At 44.2% G+C, this 25,345-nt stretch overlaps 1 protein-coding gene across 9 annotated transcripts in view; it reads left to right on the top strand.

Annotated features, from left to right (window-relative positions):
* Positions 1-25,345, top strand: part of LOC138165352 (oxysterol-binding protein-related protein 9) — a 163,885-nt gene that overhangs the window by 31,341 nt on the left and 107,199 nt on the right. For 6 of the 9 annotated variants that reach the window (XM_069093597.1, XM_069093596.1, XM_069093589.1 and 3 more), the window contains one exon: positions 18,996-19,074. The exons of the other annotated variants lie outside the window; for them this stretch is intronic. In XM_069093597.1, coding sequence (XP_068949698.1) covers positions 18,996-19,074 — 79 coding nt within the window. The remainder of the gene's footprint in view (positions 1-18,995; positions 19,075-25,345) is intronic. 9 annotated transcript variants of the gene reach the window in all.

Here is a 25,345-nt window from a genome sequence, read left to right as displayed (position 1 = left end):
ATGCTCTGGTTTCAGAGCGTTTTGTCAGGTCCTCTGAGTCCTCCCCCTCAGCAGCCCCTTCATTGCAGATGGGCCCTCCAGATTGGGTGGAAACGGTTTTCATTCTTACTTTCACATCTGTCATCTGGGTCCCTTGTCCTTTCTTTTATAGCCCTTTTCTTGTTTCTCTTGTCCATCTTCTTTTAGGTTTAGTGTCCCATCAGGTTTCCTGCAAAAATGCTCAACTGGATGAGTAAGGTCAGGGAGAAGAGACTTCAGATTGAGCCCACCAGAGGGAGAAAAAATGCTTTGTTTTCAGATATCTTAACAAGAGGTTAAAACAGCAGCAGCAGCAGCAGTAATCTTTGGTGGCGAAGTGATGTGACTCACTGAGACTCATCAGACATGCCTAGGGTTTTGAAAGGTTGTTGTTATTCTGATCATGTCTTTCATTCATTGATCTTAAAGACATTCTTTTTGTACATGCTAGGTGTTTAATGTTTGTTCACTTTAATGTTTTTTGAAGTGTATACCTAATAACCCTGGTGAGGATAAACTTCCCCAAACTTGATGATGAATCAGGCAGTCAGTAAACATCTCTCTAGCACCTCCTGTGTGCCAGGTGCTGGGCTAAACTGAGAGGCAAAGATTGGGTTTGAGTTCAGGCTCAGCAGCTCATCTCCAGGTGACCCTAACCAAGTCACTTCCCTCTTTGATCTGATTTCTCAGGTTAGATAGGAGGATCATGATGCTTGTCTCACCTTCCTTTCAGGGTTGTAAATGGTGAAGTATTATTTAAAGGTGCTTCCTGGTTGGGAAATGGCTGAATGAACAGAGGTCCATCAATATGATGGAATATGAATTCCATATTGAAGAAATGAGAACTATCCAGAATTCAGAGAAACTTGGATGGATTTGTGTGAATGAATGACTAGTGATCTCAGCAGAGCTAGGAGAGCACTGTGCAGCTATGTAAACAATACTAAAAAGACAGCAATTGAGATCATTTGCCACAGTAGTGGGGCAAAACACGCTTCTCTCCTGGGAGGAGGCACAAGGCATCAGAGGGGGCAGAGTCACAGTGATGGGGATAAATCCAAATGACCCTTAAAGCATTTCTGACCCTTTTTTTTTTTAAAGAGAAGGGTTACAGAAATAATGAGTAGATCCTTAATAATCAATAAATAGAACTTGCAATAGTGGAACCAACCATTTTCTTCATAGCACAGTCCTCTCTCACTGGAAATATTCAAGCAGAGACTAGCTGAGCACTTGAGGACGCTCCTTCATTGGGTGCAGGGCTGCTCTGGGGTCCCTTCTAACCCTCCAGTTTGGGGATTTATGTGTTCTTAGAGCCCTTGTTTGTCAGGGATTCCCCTTGGCAGTCATGGTCAGCATATCACTTGAGGAATGGTGTCAAAGGGACTGTCATGTAGATGATGACTGGAAAAGGTGATGGGGCAGTGCCAGAAGCAGGAGAGATCGCAGTGGCCTGGCCAGGACGGGCCATGTGGTGTGGGTTTCCACATAATGTCAGGAATCGAAATAGGGTTCAGGGCAGTAAGAGCACTTATCAAGGGCCTGGTTGTGCAAGTGACTGAGCTAAGATGCCAAGGAAACCAAGGCAACAGCAATAGCTGGTGCCTGGAAGGACATGGCAGAGTATGTGGTGTCCTAGAGCTGGTATCCTGCCTTCAGTGCTACCAGGGCATTGTTGGGCATTGACACTGTTGTGTCCTGTTATCATGCTACATTGAACCTTAGAGTATTTCCTCTCTCTAAAGAGGTGAAGAATAGGAAGGAATGTATTTTGGGCATAGATGACAGTCTTTGCAAAGGACCTGGAGGCAGGGGATGGTACGCCCAGTTCAGAGAAGAGCAGTTGGGCCTGCTTGGCTAGAGCATAGGATGAATAGGGGAGCATTATAGACTGAGTCTGGGCCCTCAGTGTCCACAGAGCTTGCATTGGATCCCATAGGCACTAAGGAGCTGCTTAAGATTTTGGGTCAGGAGTGTGGCCTGTGGTCAGACCTGTGCTTCAGGGAGTTATTCGGGCAGCTCTCTGGAAAATCGATTGGAGAGGGGAGAAACGGGAAGCAGGGCCACCAAGGTTATGGCACAGTCCTAGTGTAGAGCAGTGGCGTGGGCAGGCTTGAGGAGGAAGGAGAAATGGGGGGAGGGGATATTGTGAACTTGATCATTGACTGGATTTGAGGGAGAGAGAGAAACGAGGGTGTGACTGAGCTTGCAAACCCCGGGGATGGAGAGGATAGTAGTTCCCTCAATAGAAAATGGCAGGTGTGGAGGACTGAGAGGTTTCAAGGGGGGTGAGCTCTCTTTTAGACTTGTTAGAGATCAGTGGCTTGCTTATTAAATTGATGAGTGAAAGAACCAAGAGAAGACACTAATGGATCAGATGGTAGAAATGACATCTAATAAGATGTTAACAGGTCAGGAAACAATGACATTTTAATTGCAGTAAGTCATGCGCTTAGGTTAATCAAGTGCAGGATGGAAAAGATGTCATATGGTAGTGACTGATATGGGAATGTTCTTGGAGATTTAGTCAAGTCCATAGGCTTGGACTCTGGCTGGTCGTGGCTTACAAAAAGACGAATCCTGTTCATTAAGCATTAGGGGCTGCCTGTGCTGAATGCTGAGGAGACAGAGGCATCATGAGGAGGGGCTCTGCCTTCCAGGAGCTTGCATTCTATGAAGACCATTTTTGAAAGTGTAGTGTACAGAACATGAACAGCGATATTGGAATTGTTGTGTGTTCTGGTCAAATCATATTTGGTTCTGGGGTCCAGAATCTGAGAGAGGGATTAATATGGAGCCTGTTTAAAGGAGTCAGGCCAAAATGGGGAGGGCTCTTAAAACTTTGCCTTGGGAGGGATGGGTGTGATGAGAGGCAGCTGAAATATTTGGAAGACTATTTTAAAGTAGAGGGATTTGACTTTTTCTTTTGGGTAGCAGAGAGAACTAGGACCAGTGGTTGGAAGTTATAGGGGCTAGGTTGTGGCTCAATGTAAGGAAAAACTTTAATAATTTGTGTTCTCCTCAGATGAAATGGTTTGTCTTAATATAGGTGAGGAACTTCTCATTAAAAGATGTGGTTTTCACATATCTAAACTTTATTGTGGCCTTAAGGGAGAGGTTGGGGGGGAGAGGGGGAAAAAGGAACAGAGTAAAAAAGCACACAGCAGAGAGCAAAAGAGAACTCACAAGCAAGCAAAGAAAAGGACAGTTCTCAGCATGAGTATTATTTATCATATAGGCTTTCTTGAAATGAAAATTTATTGTTTCATATTTTGAATCCTCCCTTTTGTTCTGCTAAGCACATGACATGCTTTTTTTTCCCTTTCAAATTTATTCAGACCCAAGTAAGCCAAATCCATCATAGTAACAAAGAAATCTATACATAAATATCCCTAAGCCTTTCCTCCGTTAGGCCTCCCCCCAAAACAAGTTCCTCCAGGTAAAAATCCTCCCTCTCTCATGCTAGCTGCTCTGCCTGCACGCTTCCAGCTCTATCTCCCTCTGAGTCTTCCTCTCCACCCATTCAGTATGCTCCTCCCATCATGGGCTCCATGTGATCACACAGGCCTCTTAAGGGTCAGGAAAGATCTTCAAATTCCCACAGGCCTAGTAAGAGGCAGGGAAGGTCCTCGAATTCCCTTACCGTTACAACATTGCCTTCATTCCCAAATCTGTCCCTCTCTCCCCCTCTCCCCAGAGAGCCTTCTTCTTGTTATAACAGAGGATAAAGAAAGGAAGGAAAAAAGCCATTCACAAAAACTGAGCCTATCAGCTGAGTCTGATGGTGAGAGGAGACAGGGAAAGTGTTTGGAAAAACTTCAAGTTCCCTGTGATTTTCAGCTGTTATTCCACCCCCACAGTCCTGGGGCAGCTGGTGGTTCAGTAAGACTGCAGTTTGAATTCTGCCTCAGACATTCCCTTTGACCCCGGCGCGCTGAGCCCTGTGACCCAGACCAATGCACTTCACTTCTCTCTACCTTAGTTTTTCCATCTGTAATAAGAAGAGAATGCTAACACCAACCTTCCAGGCTTGTTACGAGGTAGAATGAGATACTTTTTGTCAAGTGCTTTATAAAATGTTGCCTATCATTCACCATCATCATCATCATCATCCTGGCCCTACAAAGGAACAAGGCAGGTTGATGAGCACATATAAACAAAACCAGCTAAGCCAATGAGCTTGGCCCCTCCCCTCAAGGAACTTACATTGTAATGGGGAAAGGCAGCACACTGAGGGAGCTGACAATGGGATGGCAGGGGATAGCAAAGTCCTTGGAGTTAGAAGCACAGTTGGGATGGGTATGAAGCATAATCAGCCTGGGCCTGTTCCCAAAATGGCAGCTCTAGAAGTACCTCCTCCTCAGTGGGAAATGGCAGGGCCTCTTTTTCCTACTTCTCTGGGGCCAAGTTTTGTCACTGTAATTATCTACGTTTTGTTTTGTGGGGTTTTTCCTTTGGCTGGGGGAGGAGAGGGGAAATTCTTTCCATTTTCATTGTTGTCTTCAGAATGGCATCACATGAAGACATTTTTCCTGTGAGTGTGTCAGAGAGCTTGGTTTTGTTGCTGCTCGACCTCCCTCCACAGCTTACCTCTGCTGGCCAAGCAGAGCATTGAGGCAGTGTCAGGTGGGATGGGAACACAGATGGTCCTCATTTCTGGCCCAGCTCACTGCCCCTGCAGCTGTGTATCAGGGTCAGGATCTCCTGTAATTGGAGGTGTAGTCTGAAATCTGATGAGTGGGGAACTGCAGAAATCCCTCGGTTATGCTGGACCATGGTGCATGTTGTGCCTTTCACATAAAAAGAACTTGATAACTGATTGAAATGGTTGAATTAAACTCTTAAATGGTTTTGAAGAGAAGTGCTGGAGTCTTGTTCCAAGGCATCTGATGATTTTGGGTGATTCTGGCCTAAGAGTTTTAGGTTTGTGGTAGTAAAAAATTCTGATTTAATGCATAAAATTGGTTTAAGCAGAAACTTCTCTTACACTTTCCTTTTTTAAGGTTTTAACCTTGGGGTGGCTTGCAATACTTATTATATTATTCTTCAGTTAATAGAAGCTTAGCCCTCTTGTCCTTTCCATTTTCTCAATGCTTGTTAAATAAGTCTGCTGTGTATTTCACTACTAGGTGGAGGACATAATATGCTGGAGAAAATACACTCACCATCTTCTGCTCAGCTGCCAGAGTGATTTAGGAGGAGGCTTTTGGTGTTCTTTCACCTTCAGGATCCAGCAGCAAAACCCCTCGGTTTGGTGTCAGAGCCTGGCCCTTTCCCACCATTCCAGATTTCTTACATTTTATTTTTCTCCACTCAAGTGACACTGGCCTTCTTGCTTTCCCATCTCTGCCTTTCCCCTGGCTGTCCCTTGTGCCTGGAATGTTCTTCCTCTTTCCTGCTGCTGACCCTTGGCTTCCCTGGCTTCCTTCTAGACTCACCTCCTATTACTCAGACCTTTTCCAGTCTTCCCTACTCCTGCTGTATTCCTTCTGAGATCACCTTCCATCTACTCTCTGGAATCAGTTGTTCGCATGGTGTCTCCCTCCATAGAATGTTAGCTCCTTGAGGGCAGGGGTGTCCCTGGCATTTATCACAGCCCCTGGTACAGAGTAAATAATGAATACCTGTTAAGAATCTGAGATAGGACTGAGTTCCTAGGTACACAAATGAGTGTAGTACAAATTAGAATGCAGACATTTCAAAGGTGTACAAAGTATGCTGACATTTAATAATGAGCACACTGTGGTTGGAGGATGGGGCAAGGCTTCTTAGCAGATGTAGCCGTGACTGCCTGCATGATTTGCCCATGGGACAATAGGACTGTAAATTTAGACTTGGGAGGGAGCTTAGAGGCCACCTAGTCCAGGACCCTGACTTATAGATGAGGAAACTAAGGCCCAGATGGGGGTCAGGCTCAAAGGTGGGTTTGAAGCCCACCTCAGGCACTGTGTGTGACCTTGGGCAAGTGCCTTCGCCCCCTGGGCCTCAGATCCCTCCTCTGTAGAATGAAGGGTTTGGCCTAGATGGGCTCCAAGGCTGCTTCCAGAACCTCCATTTCTCCTTCTTCAGTAGCATTCTGAGTCTCTGGGTGACTGAACAGGTAGCAGGATTGGGGTTTGGGCTCCCAGGGCCTTTCTGTCTCTCTCTCTCTCTGTCGCCATGTCACCTTGGCCAAGTTAATTGCCCTCCAAAAAAAAGGTCAGGGCCTCAGAGTCTATCAAGTCCAGCCCTCTCACTTTACAAATGGGAAACCACAGCCCCAAGAGAGGTTGAGTGGTTTCTTAAGGTCATGCTCTTCACAAGTAACAGGGCTGGAGTTTGACCCCAGTACGGAGTTCTTTCAGCTGTAGTTGATTTAGACAGACAGGAGTGGGGGCAGGTGGAGTTGATATATTCTAAGTGTTGTTTTAGTTTGATCTTTCAAATAATTGTACTTGCTCTAGAAGTACTCTAGGTGGCAGAAATGAAATAGTTTGGTCTTCATACTCAGAAATTGATGTGATTTCTGATGAGCTTAATCTTGCAGATGGCAAACTTTTCCTTTTAATCAGTTTCTAGGATTCGCCTTTAATATAATCCACAGACCTCAAACCAAAAACAATGACCTCTGTATAACTTGATTATTCAGGAATACAGTTTGGTGTTGTCTAGATACCAATTGTGACTATGGGGCTGGTTGTGTAGTCTCACTGAAGTCTCAGGTAAGTCCTAAGCTATAAGATATGGACAAGATGACTTCCCTCATGAACAAATTGCAGGTTGTGCACATTGCTGTCACATATGGTATCAGAAGGCTCGACTCTATATATTTTAAATATATTTTTTACTGATGTCTTTTATTTTTTGCATCATCATAATTTTTCCCAGGATCCCTCCTGCCAGAGAGCCATCCCATATTACCAGTGGGCTTTTTTAAAGACAAGGGGGAAAAAAGGGAAAAATCAGGAAATACAAATGAGGAAACTGATGCTCAACAAGATTTAGAGTTTTAAGAGGTTAAATGATTTGCCAGTAAGTGTAGGCAGAATTTGAGCCCATTTTTCTTCTAGCTTAAGTCCAAAGAGCTTTTCTATGGTGTTTTGATGAACTGTCATAAGAAATATGTAGGTGGAGACATCTGGCCAGTTGGAAACAAAGCTCTGGAATCGAGGAGAGAGGCCTTGTGCAGCCACATAGAGGCTCAGGGACTTGGCCAGATCATACAGCCAGTAGGTGTGTGAAGCACTGTTGGAAGCCAGGCCTTCTGACCTGGAGTCAGTCCTCTTGGGACCTCGTTTTACAGGTGAGGAATCTGAGGAGCAAAGGGGTAAAGGGCTTTGCATAGGGGCCAGTAAGGATCTGAGAGAAATGATTTCTCTCTTGTATTTAATAACCAGTTACTGAATTAGGACCAAAGTTTCCCCTTTTCTACTTCCTCATTCAGAAATCAACCCATACCGGTTGGTTATTCAGGCAGAGTTTGAAGTGCTGTGCTGATCCTGAGAGGGGGAGCTCAGATCATTGATGGATTCCAGCTGCTGTGGTTTACTCCCACAAGTCTGCGGAGATGAGGATTCTCCCTTTTGTCAGACATGATAGGAGTGTACAGGTATTCCGTTGGACTAAAACTGAGTGATCCCAGTCATGTGCCCTAGTAGCTCATTAGAGTGAGCCCACCTCTCAGTATAATAGTCTTCTCATTACTTGTTAATCAGAGTTGAGTTCTACCCTAAGGAACACCCACTCTTCCAACGGCATCTAGGCATTGAGTGGTTCCGTGAGGGGTCTTTGGTCTAAGAAGGACAGCCAAATGACCATCCTTTTATTAATAGTATGCTAGCATTATTAATAAAATGATTACCCAGAAACTATGTCTCTCAAACATCTATACATGACAAGTCAAACCCAGGTCTTTCTGACTCTGAGTCTGGCAGTCTATTAATTGGAGGGGAAATACAGTAAAAGCAAAGAGATCCAGATAAAATGCTGTGAGAAGTCACAGGATAGATGAGTCTGTCTGTCTCTGTAGCAGGATGGCTTCATGGGGGAGATACCATCTGAACTAGGCCTTAAAAGGAATCGAAGAATGTCAGTGAGGGGAACAGTGGAGGGAGACCATTCTAGTGACAGGAGATGTCTTTTGTAAACACACAGGGCTGTGAAGAGGCAGGGCCTGGATCCTTGCTTTGTTGCATTGTAAACTCCTTATATGATAGATCATTAGAAGAAGAATACCTTGGGAAGGTAGCTTGGAGAAAGATGGTGGAAAACCTTGAATGCTAGGAGAGAAGCTTGAACTATATACAATGGAAGACAGAAACCATCGAAAGGGTTTGAGCAGAGAAGTGACATGACCAGGCCTTTCAGCAGCACTATGAAGGATGGAGTTAGTGCAGGAATGAGAGAAGGGATTACAGTAGTCTAAGCAGGTAGTAATGAATACTGCCAGTGTCCCGGTCACCAGACAAGACAGGATGGATGTAAAAGATACTGCAGAGGCAGAATCAATAGGACTTGGGAAGTGAACCTTTCCTCTCCCTCAGCACCTCAAGCTGAAGTGTCTGGTGGTTAGGGAGATAGTCTGGTGTCCCAGGGGTCTTTTCCCTAGACAGTCATTTTTGTCATTGATTTGGAAGGAGACACACAGAACAGGGAGGGAAAATTGATATGTTGAATACTAGAATTGAGATTAAAAATGATCTTAACAGGCAAAGGACCCCGGGCCCAGACCATCCTAAATGAAATTTAAGATGGACAAACATAAAATCCTCCATTTTTTATGTAGGATTTACATATAAGAAATTGATTGTGCAAGCATGTGATAGGGGAGACAGATCACAGAATCTGAGTTGGCCAGGGCTTTAGAGACTGCCATATCTAGTCCAGCCTGCACACTTATCCACCACCTACTTGACTCTCAGTTATCTAGCCCTTGCAGCCCATTTCACTTGGGGAAGTGTTTCCAGCTTGCCTGTCTCACCTTCTAGCTGTTGTTTCCACGGCAGTTCTGCCCTCTGGGCCAAGAAGAACAAGCCAAATCTCTCTTTTCAGTGACCGGCATTCTGATATTTGTGGACAGTTGTCCTGCCCACCCCCTACCCCACCTCAGTCTTCTCTTCTCCAGGCTTTATCTGTTCCTCATATACCATCATGGTCACCCTCCTTTGGAAGTTCTTCCAGTGATTAAGAGCTAGACACAGTGTGTCTGAGTTAGGGCTGAAGATGTTGGGATTATTATCTTCTTATTTCCAGAAGACACTGTGGTGTGATGGACAGAGAGCTAGCTTTGGAGTCAGTTCAGGCCTAGGTATGTGACTGTGGTCTAGTCACATTGGCCCAGGCAGCCCTCTCAAACTACCATCTCACACAGGAGATGATGCCACTTGTTAAGTGAGTCTTAGATCAAGGAAATGAGAGGTTTCTTCCTGACCCTTTTTGCACTCTCTGAAAAGTCTTTCAAGGCAGGTTAAAATCCCATTAGCTTTGTTGGCTGCAGTCTTGAACTGTCAACTCATTGAACTTGTTCCCTCAGACCCCTAGATCTTTCTGCTGAAATGCTGACTTGTCATTTCCTACCTCTTCTGTGTTCTATTTGTGAAATTGAGTTTTTTTAACCCAACTGTAAGCCTTTTCTATTTATGCCAGTTAAGTTTTTTAATCTTTTAGATTCAGGGAAGAGACTTGTGGAACAGGGAGAAAATGGAGCATGAGGGGCTAGAGCTGGGTAGTTCCAGGGAAGCAGACCCTGACCTAATATCCCTGAGAGCCCCCAAATCATCAGTCAGCACTGTGTACATTGGGCGTGTTCAGAAAGCACAGGTGAGGAATGGGAGTCTCTGGAGGAATCCCCCTGGGTAAGATTGGGGATGGTTATTATAAATTAGCAAGCTTTCATTAAGTACTTTTTGTGCTAGGCACCAGGGATATGGAGACAGAGTGATTATATTCTAACTGGGGAGACAACATGTACATATATCAGTACATACAGAATAAATATGCACAAAACTGTATATCAACAAGGGGTGTGTGTGTATGTATGTGTGTTGTGTGTGTGTACATACACACATTGAAGATCAGAGAGAGAAGTTGGGGTGATAGTGGAGGCATTCTGCTGAGGAAGACAGGAGAGAGTGAGATCAAGCCTACACACAGAGGGATTTGCCTTGGCCAGAAGGGCCACCTCTTCATGTGAGACAGGTACAGGAGGAGATGGTGGAGATGTCAGAGTGAGGTGAGATGAGGAAAAAGAAACATGAGGGAGCTCTTGGCAAATGACTTTGTTAGTGAAGGACTAAGCTGAGTCTTACTCTAAGCAGGAGAAGCATCTTGGCAGGCTTGGAGAAGAATAAACGGTTTAGGAAAGTTTGATGTGGTGAGTGGGAGGGCATGTGGGCAAAGGTGTGACAGGATTGCCTTGCAGCAGTGAGGACCTATTTGAGATGATGGGACATAGAATAGTAGTGGATGCCCAGTCAGCACCTTCTGTGATTTTTCTCTAGCTCTCTTCTAAAATTCTCTTGGAGAAGTCAGCCCAGATAGGATAAGCTCTCGAGAATGAAATTCTGAAGACTTGAAGAGAAATAATTCCAATGAGGAGAGAGGGGGAAGGGAATAGGCATTTAGTCAGCACCTACTGTGTGCCGGGCATGTTATCTCATTTGATCCTCACAATAACCCCGGGAGGTAGGTGCTGTTTCCATTTAACAATTGAGGAGTTGATCGACTTGCCCAGGGCCACAGCTAATATGTGTCTGAGAGCAGATTTGACCCGGGCCTAGCGCACCATTCACTGTGCCACCTAGAGGGCTAAAGAGGCAAGGAGCACAAAGAACTCTTCAACCAACATAGGTTCAAAAAGACATTTAGAGAAAATGGCTTCCTCCACATAGAACTGGGGAAGGTTCAGGGATGGATCATTTAAGAGCAAGCGCCTAGAAAGGGTGTCTGAGCACAGTGAGTCCTTGTCTCGCGTGCGTCATCTTAAGGGCCTGCAGCTGGTGGCTTGGAGGACAAGGCCTCAGGGGTGTCTGGCTGCTGGCTGCTGGCTGCTAGTATTCGAAGGGCTGGCCTCTGCAGAAGGGCATCAGTACCTTTACTTTGGCCCCAGGGGGCAAAACTAGGAACAGTGGATAGAAGTGTCGGAGAGGAGAATCTAGACTGATGTCAGAAACACTTCTTAATAGTTAGAGGGGCCCCAGCCCCTTTTCGTCGACGGTTTTAAGCAGAGGCAAGACAGCTTGGTGGCCTTCATTTTCGAAAAGGACCATTGACATCCGGGGTGATGTCTTGACTTGAGCATGAATTGGATTTAAGTGAGGCAGAGCTGCACAAAGTCGTCTGCCTCACTTTCTCTTCCCAAGTCATTGAAAATCAGTGGCAGGACAAAAGTCAGGGCGACTGGCGATGGCCTGGGTATGGTGGGGAATCCTGGCAGCTCTTGGATGTCTGCCCAAACTCCAGGCTTTCCATGGCACCTGCTTCTCCACCTTCGTGGCTCATGTGCCCATTCCTCCAGGGGAAGTCTTCACATGCTACTGTAGACTGTGTAGACATCCCCTGGACTCACTGCTGGGGTGTTTTTTACCAGGGTGTGGCTGGTGCTGCTATGGAGGTGGATGAGCAGCCCCAGTACACACTGGCAAGATAACTGTTTGTCTGGCATACAGGAAGGATTTCTTTTTGGGTGTAGGTTAGCTTAGATGGCTGCTAAATCTCCACATGCTAAAGTTTTGTGATTCTTTGAGCTGTGCTTGAGGACTAATAACAGTAATAGTAGTAGTGATAATAGCCTACATTTGTTCATATAGCACTTTAAGGTTTGCAAAAAGCTTTTCAGAATAAACAGAATAAATTTTGCCCTCAAAATAACTCTGTAGTATGGTGCCCTATTTTACAGATGAGGAAACTGAGGCAAAAAAAAAATCTGAGGTTGGACTTGAATTCAGGTCTTCCTGACTCCAGGCCCTGTATTCTAGCCATTGTGTCACACCTAGTTGCCTCACACTATTGCCTGATGTTGTTGTCCCAGCGTGTAGAAACACACAGTGAATCAATGAAAGGAGCAGAATAGTGAGCTTCCTCAGGAAGGTTATTGGACACCAGACTGCCCAGCTCCCCCATCCCTCGACCGTGCTGATGGGGTGAGCTGCAGATGGATGTTCATTACTGCCCTCTAGCCACTCATTCTCTCTGGTCATCTCTTCTGTTCTCTTTACAACAGCTGCTGCCCGTGCTCTCTTCTCTTACAAAGCCATCTGTATCGCTCCCTCACCCTTCTGGCCAGTCAGAGATGGAGTGCCTACTCTGTATGGTATTGCCTCCTGTTGGGCATTGGTGCCCCTGCCCTTTGGCGCTCTTTCTGTCTCCGTGCCATCTGCTTCTGTGAGTTTCACAGTCATTAGGAGGCTGACTCCAGACCTGATCTCCCTCCCGATAGCCTTTGGTCTTGCTTCTGCAGCTGCCTGCTGGCCACCCTGTCCCTGTGTTTCTGTAGAATGTTCCCAACAGAACCCCTGCCCCTCTCCCCCAGACTCAGCCTTCTTGCTTTCCCTGTCTCTGTGGCGGTTACATCATCCTTTCAGTCACTTACTTCCCTAACCTCAGTGTCTCCCTTCATAGCATCTAATGATTTTGTTGCCTTCCATGGCCAGTCATGAGCTTGGTTTAGTCATTTCCATTTCCCCAACATTTTTCCCATCCAATGTGTTCTTTCCAGTCATGGCCACCACTGTAGGGATAGGGAGGCAGGGAGAAAGTAAGCATTTATATAGAGCCTACTGGGGCTGTGAGGTGGTACAGTGCTGGGCCTGGAGTCAGGAAAACTCATCTTCATGAGTTCATATCTGCCCTGAGACACTGAATGTGTGACCCTGGGCAAGTCACTTCACCCTGCTTGCTTCAGTTTCCTCATCTGTACAATGAACTGGAGAAGGAAATGGCAAACTACTCCAGTATCTCTGCCAAGAAAACCCCAAATGGGGTCACAGAGAGTTGGACAGGACTGAAAAATGACTGAACAACACCAAAAAAGTGTTTATCACCTGCCAAGCACTGTGCTAAGTGCTTTACAAATATGATCTCCTTTAACCCTTACTACATTGCTGTTATTATCCCCGTTTTACAGTTGAGGAAACTGAGGCAAACAGATTAAGTGTCTTGCCCAGGGTCACACAGCAAAGTAAGTGTCTAAGGCTGAAATTTGAACCCAAGTCTTCCTGACTCCAGGCCCAGCTCTCTATCCTCCGTGCTGCCCAACTGCCTTGTCCAGGCCTCTTTCTTTAACCAACCCTACAGTACCCTGGTTTGGTTTCTTTTGCATCCAGTCTCCTTGCTCCAGTCTGCCCTTCACACACCTGCCAAGAATGGTTCTGACCTTGATAGTTCTTTCCTTGGAAGCCCTTTGATGTCTAGCTCCAGACTATTTTTCTAGGTTGATCTCATGTTATTCCCCTTTATGAACCATTTGAGCTAAACTCATCTATTTTCTTCTTGTCTTATGTGGTACATTCCATTTCCTCCGTCTTTGATTTGGTAGAGGCTGTCCTCTGAGCTTGAATTGTTTATTTCTGTATTTATTCTTCAGGGTTCAGTTCAAGAGCCATCTCTACTGGGCCTTTCCTGATTCCCCCAGTTTTTAGCCTCCCCCCCCCGCCCCCATCATTTTGCATTTATTCTGTGTATATCCTGTATTTACTTTTCTGTGAATTAATTCCTTGTTCTCCTTAGAAAGCTGTAAGCTTCTTGAGGGCAGGGACTGTCTTGCTTTTGTCTTTGTCTCCTCGTTGCCTGTCCGTGCCCTGTTTGATGTAACAGTACACATTAAGTAAATGCTAGTAGATTGATTAGATAAACATCTGGCAGATGTTATGTACTTGCGGTTGTCAGAAATCAGGACGACTAGAGAGACCAGAGAAGGTCCGCTGAACTCGCCCTAGGTCAGGGGCCTGCCAAGCAGCGACAGACCACAGTGCTCGAGATGCTGTAGCGTGATGCGGCCAAGGGAACCGTCCCCAGAGCCTCAGCTTTTACTCTCTCTGTGCTCACACAAGCACATTGCAGCCCTTTCACAGCCTCATCCTTGACTCTCTGAGAGCCTTTCCTAGAAGATCTTCCCATTGCATTGGAGGCCTTTTGGTATTTGTAGACATCATTGCTGCTGTGAGACATCACAGGGCTGCTGTGAGAATCGAGTGGTGGAGCACGTGGAAAGCTGCTCTCGTTGTCATTGCTATTTCTGTGTCATCATCCGTGTCACTCCCACGTGTGCAAGCACGCCAAGGCTCTTCCTCTTTCTTTCTTAGTAACCTTCTCTGTTTCCGTGGGTTTGATTAGCTTCTGTATCATCGGCACAGCGTAGTAGAGAGCTGGCTTGTAAACCAGGAATACCACGTTTCACAGTCTGCCTTTGATACATGTGTGAGCTAAGTGGGCAAGCCACTTAACCTCAGTGCTCTAGGCAGCTGTCCCTCATCCAGTCCATCCAGTCCATCTTCCACCCAGAAGATCTGGCCATTCAGTAAATCCTGGTCTCTTCCTGATGCTTCTAGGATCAAGTATAAAGCCCTTAATAGCCTGGCCCCTCCTGCTTCCCAGTCTTCTCCCACCTGACTCCATCCATGCTCTTATGGGTCCTGTGAGGCCAACCTCCTGATGCTCTTCCATCTCCCGGCTCCACATGTTTTCACTGGCCACCCCACTTGCTGGTACTGCCTCCTAGGTCTGGGCTTCCTTCAGGTCTCGGCTAAGATTCCATGTCCTGCAGGAGCCTCTCCCAGCCCTCCTTGATCTTGGTGCCTTCCCACTTCATCCCATCTGTCTCGTTTGTATGCGGCTCTTGCCTCCCATGAGATTGTGAGCCCTTTGTGCCTGGTACAGAGTAGCTGCTGAATGAGTGCTAGTTGACTGACTGACTGACTTACTGTCTAAGACTATACATTTCAGAAGCATCATTGGATTGCTTCAGGAGAGATCATTCCTTTAACCAGTGAAATCTCAGCTCACACTTGAGCTTTCCCTAATCTTTTCTGTAATTAGCTCATCATTCTCAGTTTCTGGCCCTAGTCTTTCTCCCAAGCTCTGGTCCACCATGGCTTAGTGCACCCTGGACGTTTTGAACTGGATGTCCTGTAGATATGTGAGACTTTAACGTGTATGAAATTGAACTATCCTTCTCCAGTCTTCTCATCTTTCCTTTTGAGGGCACCCCCATCCTCCCAAGTCACCTGGGATCGAAAACCTGCTACATCCTCAGCTTCTCAGCCTCCCCTCATGTATCCAGGCTGTTGCCAAGTATTTCTCCCATTTCTGAAGCACTGCTTGTTCTAATCCAGTTTTCTTTTTGAAATACATGCTGTTTCTCTTCACTCCTGCAGTTTTTTGCCTCCTACCTCAGTGACAGCTCTTACTTGACTAATGTTAACAGAAACAATTTTTAAAGTGTGAAAGAGGCCTTAAAAAGCTTGAAGTGATATTGTTGACATCTGCAGTTAGTTACTAGTGACACTCAGGTTGCCAGTTGATGACTGATTGAGTGCTGCTGTTTTCAGAGTATATCCCTAAGTTGTGGACAAGAATGCAGTGTTTGGTGAACTTTCAGAGAGCATTGTAGCCAGTACAGAACCACAGTGTCGGAGAGTTGGAATGGGCTTCAGTGGCTACCTACTCCAACCCAGGTATGAAAGGAATCCTCATTACTTGTGTGACAGATTATCCAGCCTTTGCTTGGACAAACTCCAAGGAAGGGGAGCCTAGCAAACTTTAGGTGATCTTGTTCATTTCATGAAATCATGCAAAATATATTACTTCTTAGCCATGCTGTAAAAAAAAAAGACAAGAAAAATAAAGTGAAAAAAATATGCTTCAATCTGTATTTAGACTGCAGTTCTCTCTGGAAGTGTATAGCATTTTTCAGCTTAAGTCCTTTGAAGTTGCCTTGAATTATATTGATCAGAATGACTAAGTCATTCATAGTACAATGTTGCTGTTACTTGTGTGTACAGTGTTCTTCTGGTTCTGCTAACTTCACTTTGTATTAGTTCGTATAAGTCTTCGTAGGTTTTTCTAAAACTATCCTGATTGTCCTTTCTTACAGCACAATAGTATTCCATCATAGTCATATGCCACACCTTGTTCTGCCATTCCCCAATTGATGGGCATCCTCTCAGTTTCTAATTCTTTGCCACCACAAAGAACTGCTATTTTGTACACAAAGGTCTTTTTTTCCCTTTGATCTCTTTGGGATACAGACTTAGTAGTGGTATTGCTGAATCAAAGGGTATGCACAGTTTTATAGCCCTTTGGACAAAATTCCAAATTGTTTATCAGAATGTTTAGATCAGTTCACAACTCCACCACTGGTGCATTAGTGTCCCAATATTTCCACATCCCTTCCAACCTTTGTCATTTTCATTTTCTGTCATATTAGACAATCTGATGGGTGTGAGCTGGTACCTCAGAGTTTTAATTTGTATTTCTCTAATCAATAATGATTAGGAATATTTTTTCATATTGACTGTAGATATCTTTGATTTCTTCATTGAGAGACTCCCTACTCATGTCCTTCATTTATCAATTGGGAAATGGCTTATATTTTTATAAATTTGACTCAGTTCTCAATGTATTTGAGAAATGAGGCCTTTATGAGAGAAGCTTTCTATAAATTTTTCTCTCCTAGTTTCCTGCTTTCCTTCTAATCTTGGCTGCATTAGTTTTGTTTGTGCAAAAAATTTTAAATTTAGTAATCAAAATTGTCCATTTTAGTTCCTGTGATCCTTTCTATTTATTGTTTAGTCTTAAATTCTTTCCTTGGCCATAGATCTAACAGATAAAAATTTCCTTACTCATCTTGTTTGCTTATGGTATCACCCTTTATGTCTAAATCATGTACCCATTTTGACCTAATCTTAGTGTATGGTGTCAGATGTTGTCATACCTAGTTTCTGCCAAACTGATTTCCAGTTTTCTTATCAATTTTTGTCATATGGCGAGTTTTTGTCTCAAAAGCTTGGATCTTTGGGTTTATCAAGCACTAGATTACTATGGATGTTTACTTCTGTGTATTGTATACCTAATCTATTCCACTGACCTACTCTATTTCTTAGCCAGTACCAGATTGTTTTGATGATTACTGCTTTGTGGTGCAGGAAGCTAGGACTTGTAAGAAGCAGATTGGGGAAGGGAGTATGTCCTAGGTGTTGGGGATGGCCAGTGTGAAGGCACTGAGGTAGAAAGTAGAGTAGCAACAAAACAAAACCACCAGTTTGGTTGGACTATGGTGAACATGATGATGGCCTGTTGTAATGGTTAGAGAGAGAGAGAGAGAGAGAGAGAGAGAGTGAGTGTGTGTGTGTGTGTGTGTGTGTGTGTGTGTGTGTGTGAGAGAGAGAGAGAGAGAGAGAGAGAGAGAGAGACGTGGTCAGATGGATGTTTGAAGGAAGATCCTTTTGGTGGTGGTGTTGGGGGTCATAGCTGTGTAAGTGCAGAGAAAGGATCATACAATAGAGAGGTAAAGACAGAAACAACGTGTTTTAGCAGTGAGCCAAATGTAAAGGGTGAGTGTGAGGGGGGCACCAAGGACCACATTGAAGTTGCAATCCTGAGTGATTGTAAGGATGTTGGTGCCCTTGACTTAATAGGGCAGTTCAGAAGATGGGGCATGAGTTTAAGGGAAAGAAAAGAAGCTCTCTCTTCCATGGACAGAGGCTGATATGCTATAGGCCAGGGCTTCTTAAACTTTTTCTGCTCAAGAACCATTCTTCCACAGGTTAAGAAGCACTCTGTAGGCAATTCTATGGATAGCTGGGGCTCCAGAGACAGAGGAGGGTTGGGTATATTTGCTAAATCTGGGCATTTGCCATCATGGAGATGAAGATTAAGACCAGTGGGAGCCATGCTCAATATGGTGATGGGGTAGAAATATGAGACTGGACCATGAGTTAAGTGATTAGGTTCTTTTCTGCTGCTGGTTCTGATTCTGCTGACTTCACTTTGTAATAGTTCATATAAGTCTTCCCAAGTTTCTCTAAAATTTGATTGTCATTTCTTATAGCACAATAGTATTCCATCATAGTCATGTAACACAGCTTGTTCAGCCATTCCCCAGTCGGTGGGGGCCTCCTCTGCCGCTGACAAGGAGATCACACGGCCGCTGGGACTAATGAAGATAACCTTCTCCAGTCCTCTTATCTGTACTCAGGCAGTTATAGAGATAGAAATGGTACAATTTGAAGTGATTTGAAGACTATTAAAAGTGGCATCTGAGTAAATGTTGTTTGGGACATACGATAGGTGGACCCCAGACAGGAAGTATAGTGTGTGTTCCCCTGAGCCCCTCAGGGTGTGGGTAGCCAAGGGTCCAAAAGCCTTTAACTAGTGACTCTGCAATTCAGCTACCTCAGCCTCCCTGCTCCCTTGGCCCTCACAACACTTTTTACCTTCGGTCTCCTTACCACTCCCCTTCTCTCTCTCTCCCCCAAAACCCCAATTAGTCCATATTTCTTTTTCCTTTTTTGAAAAACATGCTGTTTGTTGTCTGGCTGGCAGCTGGGAGCTGGGTGCTTCTGACTGATGGGTCTTTTAGGGCAGTGTTGATTTTGTTTTGTAGTTTTGCTTTGGCCAACCCTGTCAGCCTCACTCCCTGACGGCCTCAAGGTACTCTCTTGGGAGCCTTTGCTGTGGAGCCTCCTTTCTTGTTCCCCTCTGCCTTTCCCCAGAAGTCTCTGTTGGCTGCCAGTTAGTTACAGCTGTTTTAACCAAGCAGACTGGGGATCTCATATCTTTCTGTTGTATCCCCTCCCCTCTTTCAGACATCTCTTCTCCTCGTTTTATCTGGAGAGTAGCTCTGATCCCTGAAACAAAGCCATTGGCTCAGCTTCCTCTGTGCAGAGGATGCCGTTGGCTCCCGGCTCGTCCTTGCCGTTTAGCATTCCTGGGGTGTCGTGGCTGGGGATGTTGCTGATGTCACCGCCTGTCTTATCGGGATTTTGCTCTTTGTTTCACAGGGAGCTGTGATTGGTATAGACGATGAGGACGACAGCACCTTCACAATAACTGTTGATCAGAAAACCTTCCATTTCCAGGGTGAGCTGAAAGAAGAGATTCTTTCTTTTCATGGTCCCACCTGCAGGGATCCTGGGGGGGGGGTGCTGGCTGGGCGCCTTGAATATTTCTGCCACAGATACTGCGTAAACGATGAGCCCAGGGCGGGGGGAGCCTGCTGACTGAGGAGGGGCTGCTGCTACTGCAGGGTAGGCTGGCTCCTCCACCATGGCAGCATATGGATGTGGCGGAAAAGACTGCAGCTTTCAAGGCAGCAGTGGGCGATTAAAAATTTAAAGGATAAAATCAGTCGAGGGGGAGAATAATGGGCTGCTGCTGGCTTGTCTCTCTGGGCTGCTGCTGATGCTGATCTCCTTTATCCAGGAGAGGGATTGTGCTTCTGCAGGGCACGTCTGCAAGACTAAAGGCTGCAGTTCATGTACAAACTTGAGACGTAGTTGTGTTGGAGGGGGAGGCCGAGTCCGACTCCAAGGTGGTGATTTGCTTCAAGGACTACAAGCTTGCATTCATTTCATCTCCATTTCTGTGTCTTGTCCGCCAGCCGTCATTTCTCTGCTCCTATCCTTGTCCTCTTTCCTTACGCCAATGCCCTCTGCCCCTGCTATGTTCCGGCATTGCATGCTTTGGCTCTCCGGTAGAAAGGGTAAGGTCCTGGATGATCATTCTCATTTCATGTTGCTATGAGCATTGGGGACCAGTCCCCAACCCTGCTAGCTTCGGGCTTCTGTTGAATTGGTGCTTTGCCTATCAGAATAGCATCTCTCCACTATTAACAAACCCTTCAGGAGTATCACAGTCGGAGGGTGGGGGTTGTTTGACTGAATGCATGATTTCTGCCCCTGAGGTGGTCTGCAGGATAATTAGTCCAGAGTCTTGTTTTCTACTGTGAGAATGTTGTGGTGATGGTGTAGGTGTAAGCTCTTCTAGTTGGTTCACATTGAATGGGAGTGTCCCAGTGTCCATTGTGTTCTGGAAAGTGAAAGCTGTGTGTTCTCCAAAGGGCCCTTTCACTAAGATCCTGGTCCTGGCTTAGTCTTGGGTCCGGGAGTACTTGAATAACAAGGCTACAGCTTGCAGCCATAGTTACGTCTCTGCCAGGACTGAGCCCCGTGTTTTTCTATCCCTCATCTGTTTCCCTCTGCCAGATCTTTTATGAAAGGGCCAGTTCTTGATTTTTTAAGAACATATGTTGAATACGTGCTGAGCATTTCTCTACAAGAAGACCTCAGTTGATTGAAGTTGGTTGCTTGAGTGGACCTTGAGTGCAGGTGTGGATGCAGGTGAGGACTGTCTGACTGCAGTGTGGCATCTGCTCCTCTGCGGTTACTAAGGCAACACCCCTTCTGCAGCTCTCATGTGTTGTGTTGTGGGATTATGTCAGGAGCACAGCCCTCTGGAGGAAAGGCCAATTGCTGCACCTTTGGGTTTAGATAGAAGGCATTTTTCCTGCCTCATCCCTCCTTTACTCCTTGGCCCCATTCCAGTGACTTCTGGGTAAAAGAAAAGACCAGCTTCATATATGATGATGGCTATAAGAATTGATTCAGGCTTAGAGATGTATCAGAGACTCTGGAGGTCCGCCCATGTCACTCCGTCAGTAACGAGGTGTGGATGTCTGCTTGAAGCTTTGTCCCCGATGATTGTAGGATTCACAGCAGCATACACAGCTGGAGACTGGGGAGGTGTGAGGGTAGGCAGGATTTCTGATTAATGGCAGAGATTTTCTTATTAAGGATGATGCTTGCATCTAAGCAGAAATCTTTATATGTTTGAGGAAGAAAACGTTGAGATGCCCAACACATTTTTCATTTTTGGTTTGTAATATGGCTTTGGTTGAAAAGATCACAGCTGGAAGAACCTACAGAGGCCATACAGTATAGCCCCTGGCTTTATGGATGGGAAGACTGAGGCCTAGGTCACATAGGTGGTCCAGGTCCTCTGACTCCAGAGCTAAGACTCTGGCCCCTTCACTCCAGTTGGATTAAATGGGTGTGCAAGTTAATGAGCCTCATAGTATTAAATGTCCTGTCCTCATCTTTTTGAACAAGAAGCATTATGGTATAGTAGAAATGACCCTGGTCTTTGAGTGAAAAGACCTGAACTTGGGTTTTGACTTGGAGGCATGTGAGGCTGTGGCCTTGAGCCTTTCATCTCTCTAGGCCTCCCTCTGCTCACTTGTGACATCGCTTGGACATCCACACCAGGGCTGAAGTAACAGCAGGAAAAGAAAGGTGCTAAATGTTTTCTCTAGAACCCTGAGCCAGGGTTATTTAGAAAAAAGCAAAAATTGCCAGTTGGTAAATGTCAGGCTGGGCCTTCTAAGGCCTGTGGTCATTTTCATCAGTCTTCCTCCTCCTCTTCTTTCTCTCTTTTTTAAAAAATTTGTTTGTTTACTTTTAGTTTACAGGATTCAATTCCACAATTCCTTAGTTTCACATTTTGTCCCCCTCCCTCCCCACCCCCACCATGGCGGCATATAGTTAAGTATAGGATCTGTAAATACTTTCACATTATACATTAGTCAAGTTATAAAGATGGATTGTATCAGATGGGATGAAAAATGGGAAAGAGGACATAAAACCTCACTTGGGGCTCACTTTGAGAAGTGTTCTGTGATTTGATCAGATGAGACTCTGGGAAGCCGTTGTTGAGAGTCCTCCGGCTTTGAAAAACCCAGATGTTGATTTGGTATGGATGTAATGGTTGGACAGTTTGGAAACCTGTCTACTTGATCTGTTTCTCTGTCTTGATAATTCTGTCTGTATACTCTGAAGTTTGGGGTGCTGACCTTTTTCCCCTGAACTAGGTAAATGATACATATTTGACTGATTAAAGTAAGCTTGTTAACCAATTTTGAGTTGCTTTCCTTTAACAAAGCAGATCTAAGAGCCTGTGTTGGCAGCCACCCTGGGGACGCTGGGGTGCTTGCTGCTGCACCATATTTGTGTCATAAAAAGAATTTGGTAGGACTCCTTCTTAACTAATTTTCCCAAATAGTTTGTAGAGTATTGGAATCAGTTGTTCTTTAAATATTTGATAGAATTCACTAGTAAATCCATCTGGCCCTGGGGATTTTTTCCTAGGGAGTTGACTGATGGCTTGTTCAATTTCTTTTTCTGAGATGGGTTATTTAAGTAATTTACTTCCTCTTCAGTTAATCTGGGCAACTTGTATTTTTGTAAATATTCATCTATTTCCCTAAGATTGTCAAATTTATGTGCATACAGTTGGGAAAAATAATTCCTAATTATTGTTTTGATTTCCTCATCATTGGAGGTAGATTCACCCTTTTCATTTTTGATACTTATAATTTGGTTTTCTTCTTTTTTTTATAATATTGACTAAGGGTCTATCAATTTTGTTGGTTTTTTTTTTTTTCATAAAACCAGCTCTTAGTTTTATTTATTAATTCAATAGTTTTCTTAATTTCAGTTTTATTAATCTCTCCTTTGGTTTTCAATATTTCTAATTTATTATTTAATTGGGGATTTTGAATTTGTTCTTTTTCTAGGTTTTTCAATTGCATGCCCAATTCGTTGACCTCCCTTTTCTCTAATTTAGTCATGTATGCACTCAGGGATATAAAACTTCCCCTAAGAACTGCTTTTAATGCATCCCACAAATTTTGGTATGTTGTCTCATTACTATCATTCTCTTGAATGAAATTCCTGATTGTTTCTATAATTTCTTGTTTGACCCAGTCATTCCTTAGGATTAAATTGTTTAATTTCCAGTTAGTTTTTAGTCTGTCTTTCCATGGTCCTTTATTGCATATAATTTTTATTGCATCATGATCTGAGAAGGATACATTTAATATTTCTGCCTTACTGCATAGAATTGTGAGGTTTTTATGCCCTAGAATGTGGTCAATTTTTGAGTATGTGCCATGAACCGCTGAGAAGAGAGTATATTCCTTTTTATCCCCATTCAGTTTTCTCTAGAGATCAATCATACCTACCCTCTCTAAAATTCTGTTTCCCTCCTTAACTTCTTTCTTGTTTATTTTGAGGTTGGAGTTATCAAGTTCAGAGAGGGGGAGATTAAGGTCTCCCACTAGTATAGTTTCGCTATCTATTTCTTCCTCTAATTCCTTTACCTTATTCTCTAGGAATTTGGATGCTACACCACTTGGTACATATATGTTAAGTAATGATATTGCTTCATTCTCGATGGTGCCTTTTAACAGGATATAGTTTCCTTCCTTATCTCTTTTAATTAGGTCAATTTTTGCTTTTGCTTTATCTGAGATAAGAATTGCTACCCCTGCTTTTTTTAATTTAGCTGAGGCATGATATATTTTACTCCAGTCTTTTACCTTTACCCTGTGTGTATCCCTCCCTCTGTTTCAGATGTATTTCTTGTAAACAGCATATTGTAGGATTATGATTTCTAATCCATTCCGCTATCCGTCTCTGTTTTATGGGAGAGTTCCTTCCATTCACATTTACAGTTATGATTATCTGTTTCTTTTCCTCCATCCTATTCCCTCCCCTATTAATGTTCATATTTTTCCCCTCTTCTCCCTTCCCCCCCTTAATAGTTTTCCTTTTGACCACTGCCTCCCTCAGTATTCCCTTATCAGCCCTCCTCCCTTTTCCTCCCTTTCCCCCTTACTTCTTCCCTCCCTACTAACCCCCCCCCTTTCATAGCCCTTTCCCCCTCCTACTGCCTGTAGGATATTATTATACTTAATGAAGTATGTTATTTCTTCTTTGCACCAAGAGTGACAGGAACAAATCTCATGCTAAGCTTCTCTCCCTTCCCTCTTTCCCTCTAAAATGATGCTTTTTGCATTTCTTCTCCATGGAGTCCTATGCTTAACTGGTTGTTATTCCCTCCTTGTACCAGAACCAATGAGGGAAATGCTCATATGATTCCCATCTCCCTCCCTTCTTTTCCTTGGCTATACTGTTTTTATGCCTCTTTGTGTGGCATAATTTACCCTTTTCCACTTCATTTCCTTTCTTCCATTGCAGTCCCTTTGTAGCCCTTAATAAGATTTTTTTTAATTGTCATTTTGTATATTTTATACTCATACCCTCTACTTGTCTATAACCAGTTTGCTCTTATCAAATAGCAGGGTGTGTGTGTGTTTTCCTTGTTTACCTTTCTAAGTCACTGTTGCATCTCGTAATTGGAGGTTGAATTTTCCATTGAGTTCTGGCTTTTTTATCAGGAAGGTCTGGTACTCTGTTATATCATTGAATGACCACCTCTTTGCCTGGAAGAATATGCTCAGTCTCACTGGGTATGTGATCCTTGGTTGTAACCCGAGCTCTTTTGCCCTCCAGAAAATTGTATTCCACTGCCTCCGATCTTTCAGTGTAGAGGCTGCCAAATCCTGTGCGATCCTTACTGTGGACCCTCGATATTTGAATTGTTTCTTTCTGGCCACTTGAAGTATTTTCTCTTTTATCTGGTAGTTCCAGAGTTTGGCCACAACATTTCAAGGACTTTTCAGTTTGGGATCTCTTTCAACAGGTGTCCGGTGGATTCTCTCAATTTCTATTTTACCCTCAGGTTCTAGTATCTCAGGGCAGTTTTCCTTAAGGAGCTCTTGGAGAATGTTGTCCAGGCTCATTTTTTATCATGATTTTCTGGTAGGCCTATGATTCTCAGATTATCTCTCCTGGATCTGTTTTCCAGGTCAGTTATTTTATCTTTGAGGTATTTTACCTCTTTTTCTAATTTTTCATTCTTGTTGTTTTGTTTGACGAATTCTTGGTTCCTCATAGAGTTATTTGTTTCAATTTGGTTGATTCTAGTTTTTAGCAAATCATTTTCCTTGATTAATTTTTGGAGGTCCTTTTCCATATCATACACTTTTCTTTTTAGAGAGATGTTTTCTTTATTATAATGTTTTTCTAATTCTGCTATTTTGGTTTTGAGAGAATTATTCATTTTGTCTTCTATCTCTCTCATTAGGCTTTCAAAGTTCCTTTTGATCTCATCTAGGAGAGCTTTCTGTGCTTGGGACCGGTTCCCTGTTGATGTTTCAGCTGTGGGTGTGGAGTCCACATTGTCTCCCTCTGAGTTTGGTTCCTCTCTCTGAGGATAGTAGGTCTCCAGAGTCTTTGTAGTCTGCTTTCTACCCATTTTGAGACAGGGCCCTAGCCACGCCCTTCCTCTAGGGATCCCAATCCTTTACTGTAGAGGGTTTTGCCCTGGAGCAATAGTTATTATGTTTTCAGGGTCAGAGGGGGGGTGGGTTGGAGCAGGCGAGGTTCACTCTGTCATCCTGGTCTTTGGAGGTCCTGATAGGGGCTCTTTTTTTTTTTTTTTTAATTTCTGG

Source organism: Petaurus breviceps, unplaced genomic scaffold (assembly GCF_028583685.1).
Source record: "Petaurus breviceps papuanus isolate PSGF00001 unplaced genomic scaffold, PetGlider_PUasm1.0 208, whole genome shotgun sequence".
Lineage (NCBI taxonomy): Eukaryota > Metazoa > Chordata > Mammalia > Diprotodontia > Petauridae > Petaurus > Petaurus breviceps.
The sequence above is the reverse complement of the archived record's forward strand: the minus strand, read 5'-3'. Positions and strand labels throughout refer to the sequence as shown.